Source organism: Corvus cornix, chromosome 3, assembly GCF_000738735.6.
Source record: "Corvus cornix cornix isolate S_Up_H32 chromosome 3, ASM73873v5, whole genome shotgun sequence".
In the NCBI taxonomy this organism is placed as follows: Eukaryota; Metazoa; Chordata; class Aves; order Passeriformes; family Corvidae; genus Corvus; species Corvus cornix.
Genome location: NC_047056.1, coordinates 61,358,352 through 61,373,593, shown reverse-complemented (window position 1 = coordinate 61,373,593; position 15,242 = coordinate 61,358,352). Strand labels below are relative to the sequence as shown.

At 42.5% G+C, this 15,242-nt stretch overlaps 1 protein-coding gene and 1 long non-coding RNA gene across 8 annotated transcripts in view; one reads left to right on the top strand and one right to left on the bottom strand.

The window, feature by feature from the left end:
• ECHDC1 (ethylmalonyl-CoA decarboxylase 1) overlaps positions 1-11,561 on the bottom strand; it is a 45,214-nt gene extending 33,653 nt beyond the window's left edge. Inside the window, exons 1-2 of one of the 7 annotated variants that reach the window (XM_010402074.4) lie at positions 11,474-11,561; positions 2,442-2,663 (exon numbers count right to left, since the gene is read on the bottom strand). In XM_010402074.4, the coding sequence (XP_010400376.3) occupies positions 2,442-2,661 (220 nt within the window). In that variant the 5' untranslated portion in view covers positions 2,662-2,663; positions 11,474-11,561. The other 6 variants (XM_010402091.4, XM_010402082.4, XM_039567994.1 and 3 more) reach the window with 6 other exon arrangements.
• Positions 11,381-14,790, top strand: LOC109145257. The gene is made up of 3 exons (XR_002046555.2): positions 11,381-11,587; positions 11,696-11,758; positions 13,743-14,790. It is a non-coding gene; the product is annotated as an uncharacterized LOC109145257 (long non-coding RNA).
• The last annotated feature ends 452 nt before the right edge of the window (positions 14,791-15,242 follow it).

Below are 15,242 nucleotides of genomic sequence, written 5' to 3'. Positions count from 1 at the left end.
TCAAGCTTAGAACAAACACAATTCCTTTGAGATAAAAAACTGCTATGTAAAGTAAATGCCTGGAAAATAGAATTCCCCTCAACAGTTTTAATGATTTTTTGCAGCTTTCTAGACGGAGCATGCATGGATATATAAATTCACATCTGCCACTGTTCAGAAGCTCTGAGACACAGAATCAACAGAATTTGATGGGGAGGTGGCTGTATCTATAGGCTCTGGCTGATGAAATTAACCAGGTTCTGCTGAGGCAATTCAGGGGTAAAGCATCCCATCCTGCCCCTTGAAGAGCATTATTTAATACACAACTGAAGGCAAAGGATTAAGTTCCTGGTAGATTCTCAGCAACTGCATTTTACAGAAGTAATGCTAAAAATTAAATTAAGATCAGTATAAATTAAGATGCCATAACATTCACTGCAGTGGCAAAGGGGCCAGCCTGACTTTGCTTCTACTCTCCCTCCCAAAAAAACAAAAGTCTCTGGCAGAGGTGTACAGCACAAAGAAGCAGTATCTCTTGAACTGACAGAGTAGGATTTTCCAGAGCAATTTTTTGTGGCTATTGCCTAGCAAAATGAAGTACAGCTCTCTACAGGGCTCTATACACTGCTGTAAAAAGAGAACTGTCTGATCCCATGGCTCATTTGTTATATGCTAATGAAGATCTGCAACAAAGACAGAGCTATTAATTTCCTCTGTGGTTTTTGTAGCCCCTCTTTTCTACTAGAGCATCTAATTCACATACACTAATAAGTTATTTTCATAGCAGTCCTGTAAGGCAAGAAGAGATTATTTTACAGACAACTAACTGAGCCAGAGAGAAAATGCCTGCTAATTTTGGGTGCTCAACTCGAGATGTGTGATATGATTGCAGCACATTAACATTATATAGAACATTGTATAGGCAAAGAACAGCTATCAGTTGCCTAAATGGCAGCTGCACCTGCTCAGCACTGCCACCAATCACTTCTGAGCCCCTCCTGCCAAGCACATAGAAAACAGAAAACATACTTGCAAGTTTCTATGAAAGTTTGATTTAAGCAATTTGACTTTTATTACTCCTGATCTCCATAGAGCAGAAAACCCCAGTCTGCTCTCTCCTTTTGCTGTTACATCTCCTTTCTCATGCCCCTTTCAACTTTCACAACAAATAAGCCAAGAGCATGCAGTCTACAAGGTGTACATTGCACAGCTCTGTTTTGAGCCAAAAACAGAAACTAATCTGTAGACAAAGGAGAAACAACAATGTAATTATGATTGTATAACAGCAAGTACACTGACAGGGAGGCATGCAGAAGGACAATCTCTATCCTAACATCTTTTAGCTACAACTTCCTAAGTTAGGTAATGATTTTATACCTGAGTTTTTTAAGGGAAACAAGAGAATGCAGACACATCTAGGTGCATTATCACCAGTTCTGCTGCTCTCTTAGGTTCCTTTCAGCTAACAATCACTAGTGGGAAGAGTAGATTGACATTCTTCATGCAAAGGGCACACTTTGCTAGTGTGTTGCAAAATGTTTGCTCACAGCAAAGGAACAGTGAGAACTGGGCAGGAAGACAGAACAGCAACAAAGAAATTAGCAAGATGACACAAATGTATCCATTTCAAAATGTTAACAGATAAAGACATTCTTACAGTAAAGGCTTATGCACAGCTCCAGCTCAGGCAGATTCACACCCTGAACCTGTGCCACTCACATCTGAAGAGAATGACATAAATTGAAATAATCTAGAAAATTAAAAGACAGCAAATATACTCAACTTGAAGAACAAAAACCTCTCATAATACAAGATTAATGAAATAGGGCACTTGGTTTTGATAGCTAAGTATTCTCCAGTGTAAAAGCACATTAAATAGATCACTGACCTGCAACAGCTGAGAATACCCAGCTCATCTGATCTTTAGTTAACCAATCACTGATATTTAAGACATAAGGCAAATGAAGAAGAAATGGACGCCACAGTTTGAGTGAGTGGAAAAGACCAAACTACAGAAGTTTAAGGCACAGGGAAGGCTTTATCTAAAGAACCAAGAAGTAAACTCAGTCTTTCTTTCTACATCACCTATGAAAGAGAGGTGGCATCTTCTCATCCCCACAAAAATGCCATCCATGGTTCCAGACGACAAAATGAGAGGAGATGCAAGAAAGAGCACAGTGACAGAATTGTGCTAACGCTTAAACAACACGGGGAGAAGCACATTCTGCAAGACAGTCCCTGAGTCATTGAGAATTTCATGGATTCTTACAACATTTATAGCAAAGTTACTACACAGAACAGTGGACATTTGCTGCATATCTGAATAAAACTTACACATTTATTCTTTTAACTAAGGCATGGAAAGGCAGAGTGTTTCACTTTCTTTAGGCAAAATGTCAAAATGGGTAACTGAACAAGAGAAAAAACAAAACCAACCAGCAATCCCATCGACTAATTAATACCTGTAAAGGCATTCATTAGCTTTGGGTTATTCAAAGTAAGTATTCCAACGCCATTGTCTTCTTTGGAAAGGTTGACGGATCCACCAGAAAACTGTTGAAGTTTCTTCTTTACCAATTCTTCCTCATAGCCATGAGCACCATTATACAGTGACAACCATCTCTGTTGTAGTATCCTTTTCTTTGTAGTCTGAAGTAAGTTCTTCCACAGAGGAAGGGCCATTTCTGGAAATACAGGGGGTGAGGGGAAAAAAAAATCAGGAAATTTCCTTTGTAATCCAGTCCTCTGAGAAAGAGGGAAGTATGACAGCAGAAACTAATATAAAGGTGATACAATCATAACTGTTGACAAAAATCACTCCAAACTATATTTGCAAAAAATCTCAGTTTCAATCTACCCCCACAAAGTTAACAGGAGTTTTATGAAGTGATTTTAGTAGATAAGCCAGATACGAGCACCTTTTAAAATATTTCCTTGTAAAATTTACCAAAGAAGTATTTGTGTGCAGAACACAGAAGGCTCAAGAACTATAGGAAGACACTTATGTATTCCACTAGACCAATTTACTCTGTATTAACCTTCCAAACCCTCCTTCTCCCTTCCCTCTAAAAAAATACCAAGACCCCCAAACACCACACCTGTAACAGAGAAAAAATCCTATCAAATCCCACAGCCTTCAGTATCCGGATATCCTGCTTTTCTGTAAGCAGGTATTAGAGCAAGACCTTCCCACGAGAAATACTTAAGAAACATAAAAATTAGGAACTGAAGATCATTCTTACATTGAAGTCTGTTCCCCGTCACCTAATTCCATTAACACAGTTGTCACACTCCATCTTAAAACTAATTAGTCTGCCTAGCCCCTGATTGCTATCTGCTTTTCCCAGTCATCCCAGTAGCACTTTGAGTTGATCTGTTTTGGGCACAGAATCTGTGTAGTACTCCAAAGAATGAGAAGCCTGAAACAGTATTATGCATTAAGCACCATATTTGCCTTTTATACAGGTAATAATACTTGTAAATTATTTCTGTGTACCAGTATACCCATGGCTTATTCCTCTGCTATTTCCACTCTGCAGTGTTATGACTGTAGATCAGGAAATAACAAGAAAGTACTTATCATATATTACTCTTCATCTGCATCTCTGCCTTAATTTATTGACTGTGGAAAAGGGTCTGCAGGAGAAAGTGGTTTACAAGTGACTTAAAAGAAACTGGGTAAAGCCTGAACTGGAAACAGCTGATCCGGAAATAAAGTCATCTTAGAAACCAATCAGAGTGGGAATCAAAAGAACCCCCACAAGACATGGAAAAAGGCTTGTTATTTTGCAATTTGATACAGTAGTCCTACCTTTGCCCCAACCTCCTTTTTAATGGGCTTGGCCATTCAGAAGACAAGGTATATGATCATTTTTTTGGTAACTGGGAAAAGACCTTCTTTGTTTCTGAATCATATTTGGCAGAAACAAGATACCTTCAAAATTGGCAAGCAGCTGTTGGAAAGTTTTTCCAAGGTGAACTCAGAACACAAACACATTCACTGAGACAGAATTTGGTGACAGCTATATTGTATGCTCTGTTCAGGGCATCTTACAGTTTACAGACTCAACATTTTTGAAAACATTTATTATATACACATGATCAAGTAAATGCATATTAAAAACCACACACCATTAGCTCCTAATGAAAAAAGTGAGCAGCCCTGTCAGGTGAACACTTATTTTGTCACTGGCTGTACCATCCTACACTAAACTTGAAAATGCCTCTGTTGGTGCAGGTATAGTCTTCATTCAAAGGAAGGAGGAGTTTGCAGAGCAACCACACTATGGGATGTGAAGGAATATGCAGCAATACCAGGCAACTGTGAAGAGCCATCTATGCCAGTAGATTCATACCCGTCCTGCCAAATTGCACCCACCAATACAACAGGATCTCATCACAAGCTCAACACAAAGAAACTAGTAAGGCCTACACAAATCTATGCATTATAAGGTCATCTACACTGGAAAACATAGAGAGATGATTTTTTAATATCTATTGACATACAAGGCTTTGATCTGTCACGATGAACTTTTCCGAAGTGCAAAACTAATAAAACTAATTACAAAATTTAATCAAGTTTAAAATCTCATTGAACACAAGATTCATTACTACATAAAAAACATTCCCCAACTGCTGCTGCACCCAAACACTCCATCTATGCACATTCTAATATTCTGCAACACTTCAGCCACCACCTTTCAGAGCTTTAAAGTTTTATTTAAAGAGTGAAAATGGGTTTCTAAAGCTCATTTCTCCACTAATTGATTCTTTTTATATTCAGGTTCTCAAAAGAGAGACAGCCTTCCCTTTTCTCTGAAACCTCAGTAGTCATTCCTCAGCATATATTAATGCAATAAAACTTTCCCTCCAACTACTAGTTTTTGCTCAGAAGAGAACAAACATTAAATACATGGACAGTGCAGGCTTTCCTTGCAAAGTGCACCTTGAACAATCAGCTCCCAATTTTTAATTAATACAAAGTGTCCCCGATTCTCATAAGAAAACAGACAAGCTGGAATTCTCTAGGAAGCCCTGACAACTGGCTTGAAAGCAAAGAGGAGGGGGAAAAAAAGGCTGTTCTGCTAACTTAACCCCTTGCTGACTTAAACTTTTTTCATGACTTTTATAACTACTGAATTTCTCACAACAAGAAATATACTGAGCAAAACAAACTTAAGATATGGAAATTTTATTCCAATGAAAAAGGAGTCTGTCATTTTCAACTGCGTGGTTATATGCATTAACAGCTCTTTAATATTATCACTATGGTAATAAAGAACAGCAGCAAGTGCAGGATTAGAAAACAAATTGGACACCACTGCCTGCTGATCATGACTCATGATTAATGACTCATGCAAGGTATAATCTTTGAATTATTTTCTTTATAACCATCTCCTACAGTACCAGTCAGTGCCCAGTACTTTTTTTAAATAAAAATAAGATTATTTTAACAGCTCAGTCTGACTGAGCTAACCACTGAGGAAAAGCATGATATTTAAGCTAGAGTTCTCTCAGTCTAAAGGGATTTCTGCTGACATCTGACAAACAACATCCGAAATTTCAATCCGTACAGAACACCCACAATCCATTGCATGACTGAGATTGATTATTTTTGCATTTTGCGTGAAAGCAGTCAGAAAGAGATGTTGCAGTAATACTTACAATGTTGTAGGACCAGCCAAGAGTTATTTATTAACACTAAAATTTTCAGATTTTCAGTTTAACATAATCACATCTATTTATACATACTTACAGAAATGGAGTCTTAGTCTAATTTTAAAAAGGCAACATGCTATACCCATTAACATCTGAGCAAATATAGTTTATGCACAGTTCCTACAATGAAAAAAAAGAAAAACCTGACAGTACAGGAATAACAGTGGTCAATTAGCATCTTTTAAATGTTTTAAGTGCTATAGCTTTACATATCACTGGTGTCACCTAAGAGAGAAGCCAACAGTGTGGACATCAATAGTTGTTCATTCCACAGTTATTGCACCTCTTACATCAAACAACAGTTTAAATCCCATTTGGCACTCAAGTGGTTTTGTAACACCCTTGCCTGTGGGGTAGCCGACTGGGTTAATATGAACACATCTAATGCCAGCATTTCAGTACAAAGGATTTAATGACACACCTTATGCAAGAGCAGTACATGTATCTACATGCAGACACTCACAATCTATGTATTTTTATGCATGCAGATGTATCAGAGGCCTTCCGACAGCCTCTGGTAACTGCCTAGTTAAAATTCAGACCTCACAATGTTAATAAAACATAGTAATAATAGGGATAATACCAACATCAGTACTCCCTAACTGAGCAGATTCATTGGGAAATTGCTGAATCTTGAACAAGGGTATTTGCCCTGGCCATTTACCACCACTCTGTTGCAACCCAAATTTTTCTCGTAACACATGATGCATCAAACAGCAACCTCCAGCAATGCTTCCAGTTGCAATTGTCACAGAACATAAAGATATCTTGCCAAAGCAAAGGGTAAGGGCTGTAGATAGCAACTTTCTAGATGGGTAGAAGAACTGAGACAAACCAGAGAACTGAATCTTGGGAGCTGTACGCTCAAACAAGAAGCACTGTACTACACAGCAAGTTAAAACAGCAAGTTAAAATACATGAACAGGGAAAATTCCAGTTCAAAAATGGTGTCTGAATTATTGACACAAGTCAGGGAAAAAGAAAATGGGGAAAAAAGATGCAGAGATGTGTTTTCAATACATCAGGGAAATAAGCATGCCCTTTCATCTGGGGCAGGATGTGACAGGTGTGATGTGCAGATATAGATACTGGAAAAAAAACCCCATCAGCTGAATTTCTGGGTTTGGATGAAGGCATACTGAGATTAAGCATAACAGAAATAAAGGCATTCAACAGACAAAATCCACAAAAGAAATCTCAGGGATGAGAAAATATTTAAATGGCATTAAAAAAACTATTAGAAAAGCACTTTTGTGACACTGCCAAAGGCATCAAGGTCACTTGGTCTTGGAAGAACAAGAAAACCTGACTTGATGAAGACCTTTGGCAGCTGCAATTTCAGCGACAAGCACCGAAGTGCAAAGACAGGGAAGCAGGGTTAGAAGATGTGAACTGATGATAATGATATGATTCACAAGACAACCCTGTGTGGGTGTCTTACCAGTCACTTTAGAAGGCATTCATGTGTACTAGGGAGCAGTGACCATGACTAGCAGATGTTCCTGCAGCGGCCAATGAATGGAAAGCAAGTGGTGCCCTGCTACTGAGGGCTGGCACAACTGACCCTATAGCATGAAAGCAGATGAAAAAGCACAGTGATGGAGAAACAAAGCACAAAAATAGTCCATCTGTATAAAAAACAACAAAAAAAAAGTAGGTTGAAAATAAGTGAAAATAACAGCAACTGACTGTAACTGGGGACAGTGGGCTGGTGGTGATTATGGGGGGGGAAAAAAATTCTAGTGTTGGACAAAGAAGAGATTCAAAAACAAAAAGAGGCCAGCTTGGTCTCACAGTGAAGAGTAGTCACTAGACCCTGTCTTCAGACAGAAGAAACGTGTAGTAGGGAGGACTCACACACAGGATTACTCTGTTGCTTGTCACCACCCCTCACCTGAAGGTTACAGAGCCCTCCATCTACCTCACCCACTTATCTATCTCTCTCTACTTTCCTTCCACGATGCGTGGGTTAGGTTAACTTAAACACCTTGTCCAACAGGTTCTCCCACTCATAATTACCAGATGAAGCAAGCTGAGGGCAATCACCTCTCTAGCTGGATTTCCCACTGCTGAAAGCAAACAGTGAGCAGATCTTAAGCATGCTAAGGGATCAGCAGCAGAAAACCTACTGACAAAACATGATTTACAAATACAGAAACTAAACAAAGCTGAGAAGGTGAGGAAATTCTGCCTCCCCAACTAGGGGACTGATCCCTTATGCCTTTCTCAAAATGTCGTGGCTCTCAAACTTGATGAGCCCTGTTCAAATTGTTAGTATATTGTCACTGGTACTTGCACTGTAGACAAATTAGATGGGATCAACAGTCCCTCCAGTTCAGCAAGAATTTACTTTAAAAGCCCTCTGACTCCTTTAAAAACAGGCTTTCAAAGTAGCTGGTATTATAAAAGACAAGTTTTTAGTATCTGTATTACTGTTGAGAGAGCAAATTATTTGGGCCTCCTAGTTTCTAGATGTTAGCACTAGAAACAATGTTTATCCATCCAGAAGCAGAGAGAACAAGAAGTGAGAACATGTCCAAATTAACTAACTGAGATGGATCAAATAATGTATCTGTGAAATAAACGAAGAGAAAGAAAAATCTTTTAACACTGTAAGTAAAAGCCCTTCTTGTCTGTGGTTTCAGTTTTAAGCTGGCTGACCATTTACACCTCATTTCTGCTTTTATCACTCTTTTTTTTCTTGTTATTTTCATTGTTTCTGAGCAGCCAAATTCTGGGGATAGCAAGCTATGGTTTTCCAAATTACTTGTTCTTTGTTTAGTTTTGTATTTTTTAATGATCCCTGCAGGCTAGAGTTTAGATGTGAATTGTCTCTCTGTCCCTAAACAATTACATTCTCTTTTAATCACATTTTAATTATTTTGAAGAATAGTAAATGAATCGTAAAGAAACGTACTGAAGTCCACAGAAAAATAATGGCATTTAAGGATGCAAAACAGCTGACAAAGGAAGCTTTTCCATAAATACAGATGACACTACCTAGAAACATTTGATTTTGGTCCCACAGTGAGTAAAAGATCTTGAGTTTCACAGCAGAGGGCAAGAATACATTATCTTCTGCAAAACACACTCAGGCCCTTTATTTTTCAATGCTTTGATCTGAAGAGGTTCTCTTCACACCTGTCATCAAAGGACCTTTTACAGCAGTGACAGAAAACTCTTTTAAGTACATTGCCCACTAGGTATGTTTTAGAGACCTATAAGATGAGCAGATGCACAACTTCACAGGAACGGAAACAACCACAACCAACCCACCATTTGCCTTTTGGTCACCAAATCCTAAATCATAAAAGCATGAATTCAATTCTAGCTGTAACCACAAATACTGATGCTTTCCCAATGATTGCCTTGAAAAGGGTAAGTTTTGTAATCAAGAAGTGTTCTGAATTCAACTTAATACACTGTTCTTTGCTATTGCTCTCCTTACCACCACCACCATCACCCACAAACGCTCCTGCCGACATCAGCAAAACCATATCCTGAATTGTCCACGATTCTCCTGTCCCCCTGTAACAGCACTGGGAACTAGCAGCACTGGGAACTAGCAGCACTACACCAGGACTGCCTGTCACCTGCTTCCTTGGCTCCACACACTGAATTTCGGAAAGCAGTGGCAACCTCCCAGCACGGTATCACCCTGGGAAAAATGAGAAGACTCAAGGGACCGAGGGGTGGAAGCTACTTCCCCATCCCCAGCATACACTTCTTGCTGCTGACCTTGTGCGATGCCAAAATCCCGACCAGTGCGCTGTTGCACCTGGTCTGACCTAAGGAAGCTTTTCTAACACTTTTTTTTTTTTTTAATTAAACAAAATGACTTATGTTAGCTCAACCGTCGAGGCATGGCTCAGCGCCGAGCAGGGCAGAAGTGGGCAGTGACCGGCTGTTCCCAAAGCGAGACCCGAGGTGTCAGGGCTAAGCAGAAGCACCGGCGACCTCTCCAGCACCATCTGGACGAAACCACCTCGCCTCTGCCCCGGGCACCCCGAGGCCTGGCGGGGACCAGGGCGCCCCGCCGCCGGACCCCTCGTCAGCCCCGTTCCCCCGCAGAGGCCCCCTTTTCCCCAGAGAGCCGCGGGCGGCCGGGCGCTGACCTGGCCCCGGCACTGACCTGGCCCCGGCACTGACCTGGCCCCGGCGCTGACCGGGCCCCGGCGCTGACCGGGCCGGCTGACCGGGCCCGGCGCTGACCGGGCCCCGGCGCGCCGGCCGGCTGACCGGGCCCAGGCGCTGACCTGGCCCCGGCACTGACCGGGCCCCGGCGCTGACCGGGCCCAGGCGCTGACCTGGCCCCGGCGCTGACCGGGCCCCGGCACTGACCTGGCCCCGGCACTGACCGGGCCCCGGCGCCGGCGGAGCAGCGGAGGCGGGCGGTGCGGCGGGGAAAGGGCCCCGCCGGGAACCGCTGCTGCGGCCTCCGGGCCGGGCACGCAGCCGCCTGCCCGCGCCCTGGGCTCAGTGGTATCGGGGCAGTCCCGGGCCGAGCTAAGGGGAATTTAAAGCTTATTGAGCCCTGGGAGCTGACTTGGGGCTGGCAGAAAAGGTCTCCATACCACATCCATAGAGGGGTGACCCCAAGCACCGAGAGCTCTGCCTAAATTTGCGTCGTTTGCCGCAGACGATGATTGTTATCTCCTAGGTTGCTAAACACTACGTAAGCAGGTCGTCATTATTGTTGTTTCCTGCACCGATCGCCTCCATCTCTGAAAACCAAGCCCTGTGTTTCTATCCAAGTCAGTGTAATTAAAGATCCTTGTTTCTCGGGTGTCTCAGGACACGGTCTCGCCTCAGGTCGCTCAGCTGGGATCCGAATCGCTGCCGGGGGGATCCAGCCTGCAGCGGCGGGGCCCCCACTTGCTCTGGCTGGTGTTGCGCAGCAGGCAGAAGAGATGTTAGCTCCCTGTCCACGTCCCCACAAGTAGAGACTTGGGCTCCCCATTTTCACATCCATCTATTTTACCTGTCAGCCTAAGTGGGAACTCTTTCCCGCTGTCCTGTTCCTGGCCGCTGTGCCTCCCCGGCTCCAGGTGCCGCTCACCTGTACCCAGCTCTGGCAGCTGGGCCAAAGTGCTGAGCGAACTACCCTTGCATCAAACTGTAATTGTGTAAACTTGAGGCTGGCATAACGTGGCATTGTCACACACAGCCCTGCCCTCGGTTTCCTTCCTAGGAAAAACAAATGCCAGCATCCAGATCAAGGGAAATAAATGGTTTCAATGAAGATTGCTCAGTGCTTTGCATAATCAAAGGGATATGCTATGAGCCAGTCTTTCTCTCTGTGTCCTTGTTAGTACACATACGTAAGATGAGTCTGTTTTAAGTATTTGTACCATGGCTGAAAAATGTATCTGGAAATACATCTTCTCCACCTCTATTAAAGCTGTTTTTCAACCCACCTATCAATACAGATGTTCAAAAGTTGGCTTAGTTGATTAAAAATTATGATTGAATATGTAGAGGATTTCAATTAATCATATATTTGGAAAAACGAAAGTTTTGCAAGCTGAACAGATACTTTCAACTTCGTGTTGCTCAGAAAATCGAGAATATGAAATATTCAGGTCCCAGGCAGTGCTATCTTTATACAATAGAAGGATACATTTCCTTATTACAGCACTTCCAGTGTAAGCAGAAATATTGCAGCAGGCAGGCTTGCCTCTTATTTTCCTCTTGGGTTCACAAAGAATTTTTCCAGTAGGATTCAGCCCTGCATTTGTGTCCGGAAAACCTCAGTAACGAGTGAAGCAGCTCTCACCAGGTCCTGCTGCAAGGCCTTGTCCTCTTTCGGAGCGGAGCGATGCCCAGGCACGTCCCAGTTCGGTCAGAAGCAGAGGAGGGCGACGGCGGCTGGAAGCTCGTGGTTTTCCAGGTAACATATTGCCACCTAGCAGCGCTTGGTGGAAGTAGCACAAACCGGACCGGCAGATCCGTAAACCAGTTTGCCTCATTTTTGGTTTCATTGCTTTGTGCCATATAGGACATGATGATAAGACTAGGATGCACTCAGAGTGAAGAATGAGGACTGTAGGAAAATGAACAGGTGAGTGGGATCATCATCGAAAACAGACACTAAAGACCAGACAGGCTGTAACTTTCAGCAGGACGGTGACTTGTCCCTGCATATTTGACTAAACAATAAGAGAGAAAAAGAAAGAAGAGAGAAAAAATGTACAATCCTGAAAAGTTGCTTATTCTTATTCTTGCAAATAATTCCACTGATTTCAACAACACTTTCTCCTTGCATTGCTGAAGCAGTACTGACCTAGGAGAGTCAGGTCACCACCTGAATTATAGAGAATGTGCCCCTTCCCTGTCGCTGACCCAGAAGCTGACAACAATGTACTGGCTAAAAGAGCAATGCTTCACTTTCAAATTCAAGGCTGCCAGACTGAAATATTGAATTCCAATAGATACAGAGCTTCTGGGTGCTATTTTTACAAATTCCTTTCAGAGCAATGGAACAAATAGATGACAGATCTGGGCTTAGATCTCAGGAATTATTGGATACTAACCAACACATAACCCCACAGTCAGTTCATAAAGGGTCGCTTGACTGTAATTTTTAGGAGGCAAATATCATCAACTCTGTATGGAAATGTGGCAGGCTAAAGGATGGTGTAGCATATACTCCAAAGACTAGACCCACAGAAAAATGCAGACGCATGCATTCTATTCCTAAATTTCTGAAATCTTTCTAAAATTTAGATTTCTGAATCCAAAATCAGTGGTATTCAGTTTCTCCTTACAACCTAACCCTAGAGGCTCCCAAATCCCATGGGTGCCTGCCTGACAGCTGTGATTCATGGGAAGAGACAATTTATATCAGGTTAGCTAACAAGACCACCACCCCAGCTGTCTCTCCTGTCCTCACTGCAGATATCTGAAATACCCCAGAGCTGCCGCAGCTTTCTAAATGCAGCCCCGCATGCCACGTTACATTTGGTTTGAATTTGTTAGGCAGGGGCTGGCTGGAGACAGGGCAGTCACCATGAGTATCTCAGAACTGCAGCCTTATCAGTACTTGTATGTCAGCTCGTCCTCCATTTCATGCACCAAAGCCAGTGTGCGAGACTGGGGTTATTTCTCACACGATATTCGATCACTGGATGTGTCTGCAAAGGGCTCAGCTCTTCCCAGGTAGCTCCAAACCCATCCTATCGCCATGTGTGATTTTATGTTCTCTGTCCATGTTATTTAAGAATCTCCTCCTGCAGAGCTGAATCCGAGCTCCAGCAAGGCATGTCTGGAAGATGAGGTAAAAGAAACACCTGCCTCTGTAGCACAGCATGGGAAGTGTCACCCATGCCCTCTTCTGCCAAAGCAAACCAGCTCATTTCTCTGGGGGAGGTGCTCTGATCAGGAGGCTGTGGTGTATTCTTGGGAAGCTGAGGGAAAGGAGCCCTGGCCCCTGTGCCAAAAGCTGTTTCTCTTGATAAAGCATAATGAAATATTCATCAGGCCAGAGAGCAGGAGAGAGGTTCAGCATGGCCACAGCTTGGTGCTTGCTCACACTCTCAGTGACTCAGCAAATACTGAGGTATTTAAACATTAATAGCTACTTAAGTTAGTGTATGACTCTATGGTCTCGAAGGTCTTTTCCAACCTAAACTGTTCCATGTTTCCGTGCCATATAGGGCAACTTGAACAGGTAGGATGAAGTGTGTTCTTGCTCTGCAAAGTCCTGTCTGGTTGCAGCTCACCATGGGAAGAGTGGGCTCGGTGCAACCAAAAAGGGCCATCAGGCCCCTGCCACGTGCTCTCACCTTTCACTTCACCAACACTGTAATTTGATTAGATACTAATTTTCTGATAGAAAATATATACAGTACAAAAATATGCTTGTGTGTGGTGTACCATCCTACACATGATAAGATCTGGTTTCACAAGACAAAATACCAGCCCACTTCCACTGGGAGGTGGTGGTCCCACACTTCTTCCTTCTCCTTCCTGGGTGTGAGAACCAAGGGTGAGCCAGCGGAGCTCACAAACTGGCAGGAGACTTTTAGTTTCTCTTTTGATTCCAGGGCTAAGGACCAGCTTGGCTTGCTGCTGGTGGAGCCTGAGGGACACAAAGCAGGGGAAAGAAGATGGAGGAAACTAAAGGAGGAAGACTATCCTGTTTTAGCAGCACTGAGTTATCAAATGGGCTCAGTTGTATTATTAGTTCTGACTCTCCCAATGGCTCTCAGGGCTTTGCCGATTTGAGGGGAGGAAGTGGGTTAGAAATACATGGCCCGGGGCAAAGCTGAGAGGCGCATGACTGGGTCCCCCTGTTTTGAGGGGACAGCCAGCCAGGAGACAAACCCTTGATACAGGAGTGACCTCTTGAAGTCTGGCCGTTGCAAAGAAACCCCTGTATCTGCCATGCCAGAGAAGCGACTGTTGTACATGGAGACCACGAGGCGGTGGGGGCACAAGTCCTGCAGCCATTTTGGGCACTGGGGCATGGGTGAGTGACACACTGACCACCAGATTCCCAGGTCCAGTTCCTATGGTTGCTGGTCACAGAAACACTAAATTGACGTTGTTTTTGTTTAACACATTGTTCTAGTTCCCCTTTTCACGTGAAGAGAGTGGTTCCAGGTAAAATGGAAAATGCTGTGCTGTGATGATTGTTGCTAAATGAGAAGAACTGGAATATTTTCAGGTACCTCCTTTTTGAGGTAGAACTATCCCCTGCTCTCATCTGCCATTTTGTTCCTATTTGATCTTTCCTGGTCATCACTACTTTTCACTCATGATATTTTTGTAGTTCGCACTTTATAGAGAAAGAAGAAATTGTGAGAATTAAGTGGTGGAAGGAGGTGCACATCATTCCTTTTTAAAAGCAGAGATGGTTTTATTTTTCTCAAGTACATGTTACATAAGTGTATCACTTGCACAGCTGAAATATTTCAGAAGATGGATAATGAGGTTGTCAGCTGGGTCGGGGAGAGCTGCCTGCTGAATCCTGTGACTCCAGGTTCACCACAGCTACTGGACTTTATATGGGAAAGTTGACCAGCTTAGAGCTTATCATGTAGTAGCCAACATTAAATAGAAGCATAAAGCATGTGAAAATACTGTAATGGTAAAAGGGGTAATTAAAAAGAGAAGCTTCTGACTGTCACTGGAGATTTCGTGGTATTAAATCTGGATATTTTAATAATATTAAAGAAGGTTTGATGGCTCTGATAATGTCTCTGAAATAGTTAATTTAGACTAAATTAATTTATAGCCACATGTTAGTGTTTTTTAACTATTGCAAAAAGCCGGGTTTGTATATTTCTTTGTTTTTACAGAAAAAAAAAAATCTACTATTCTTAAGACCTTTAAACATTAATGAGGCCCTGCACTTCTCCTCATTGAAAACATAATCCTGTACAGATGTAATGTTCTAACTCACTTCTCTTTTTAACAGTTTCAAAATTTACTGCTTTTGTGGTTTAGTTCAAAGCTAAAAGCAAATGCAGAGAAGTTTGGAAGCAAAATAAACCTCTAGGGATTTTTGTTATGTACTGATGCTTCCTGTCCTGCCCCATTTA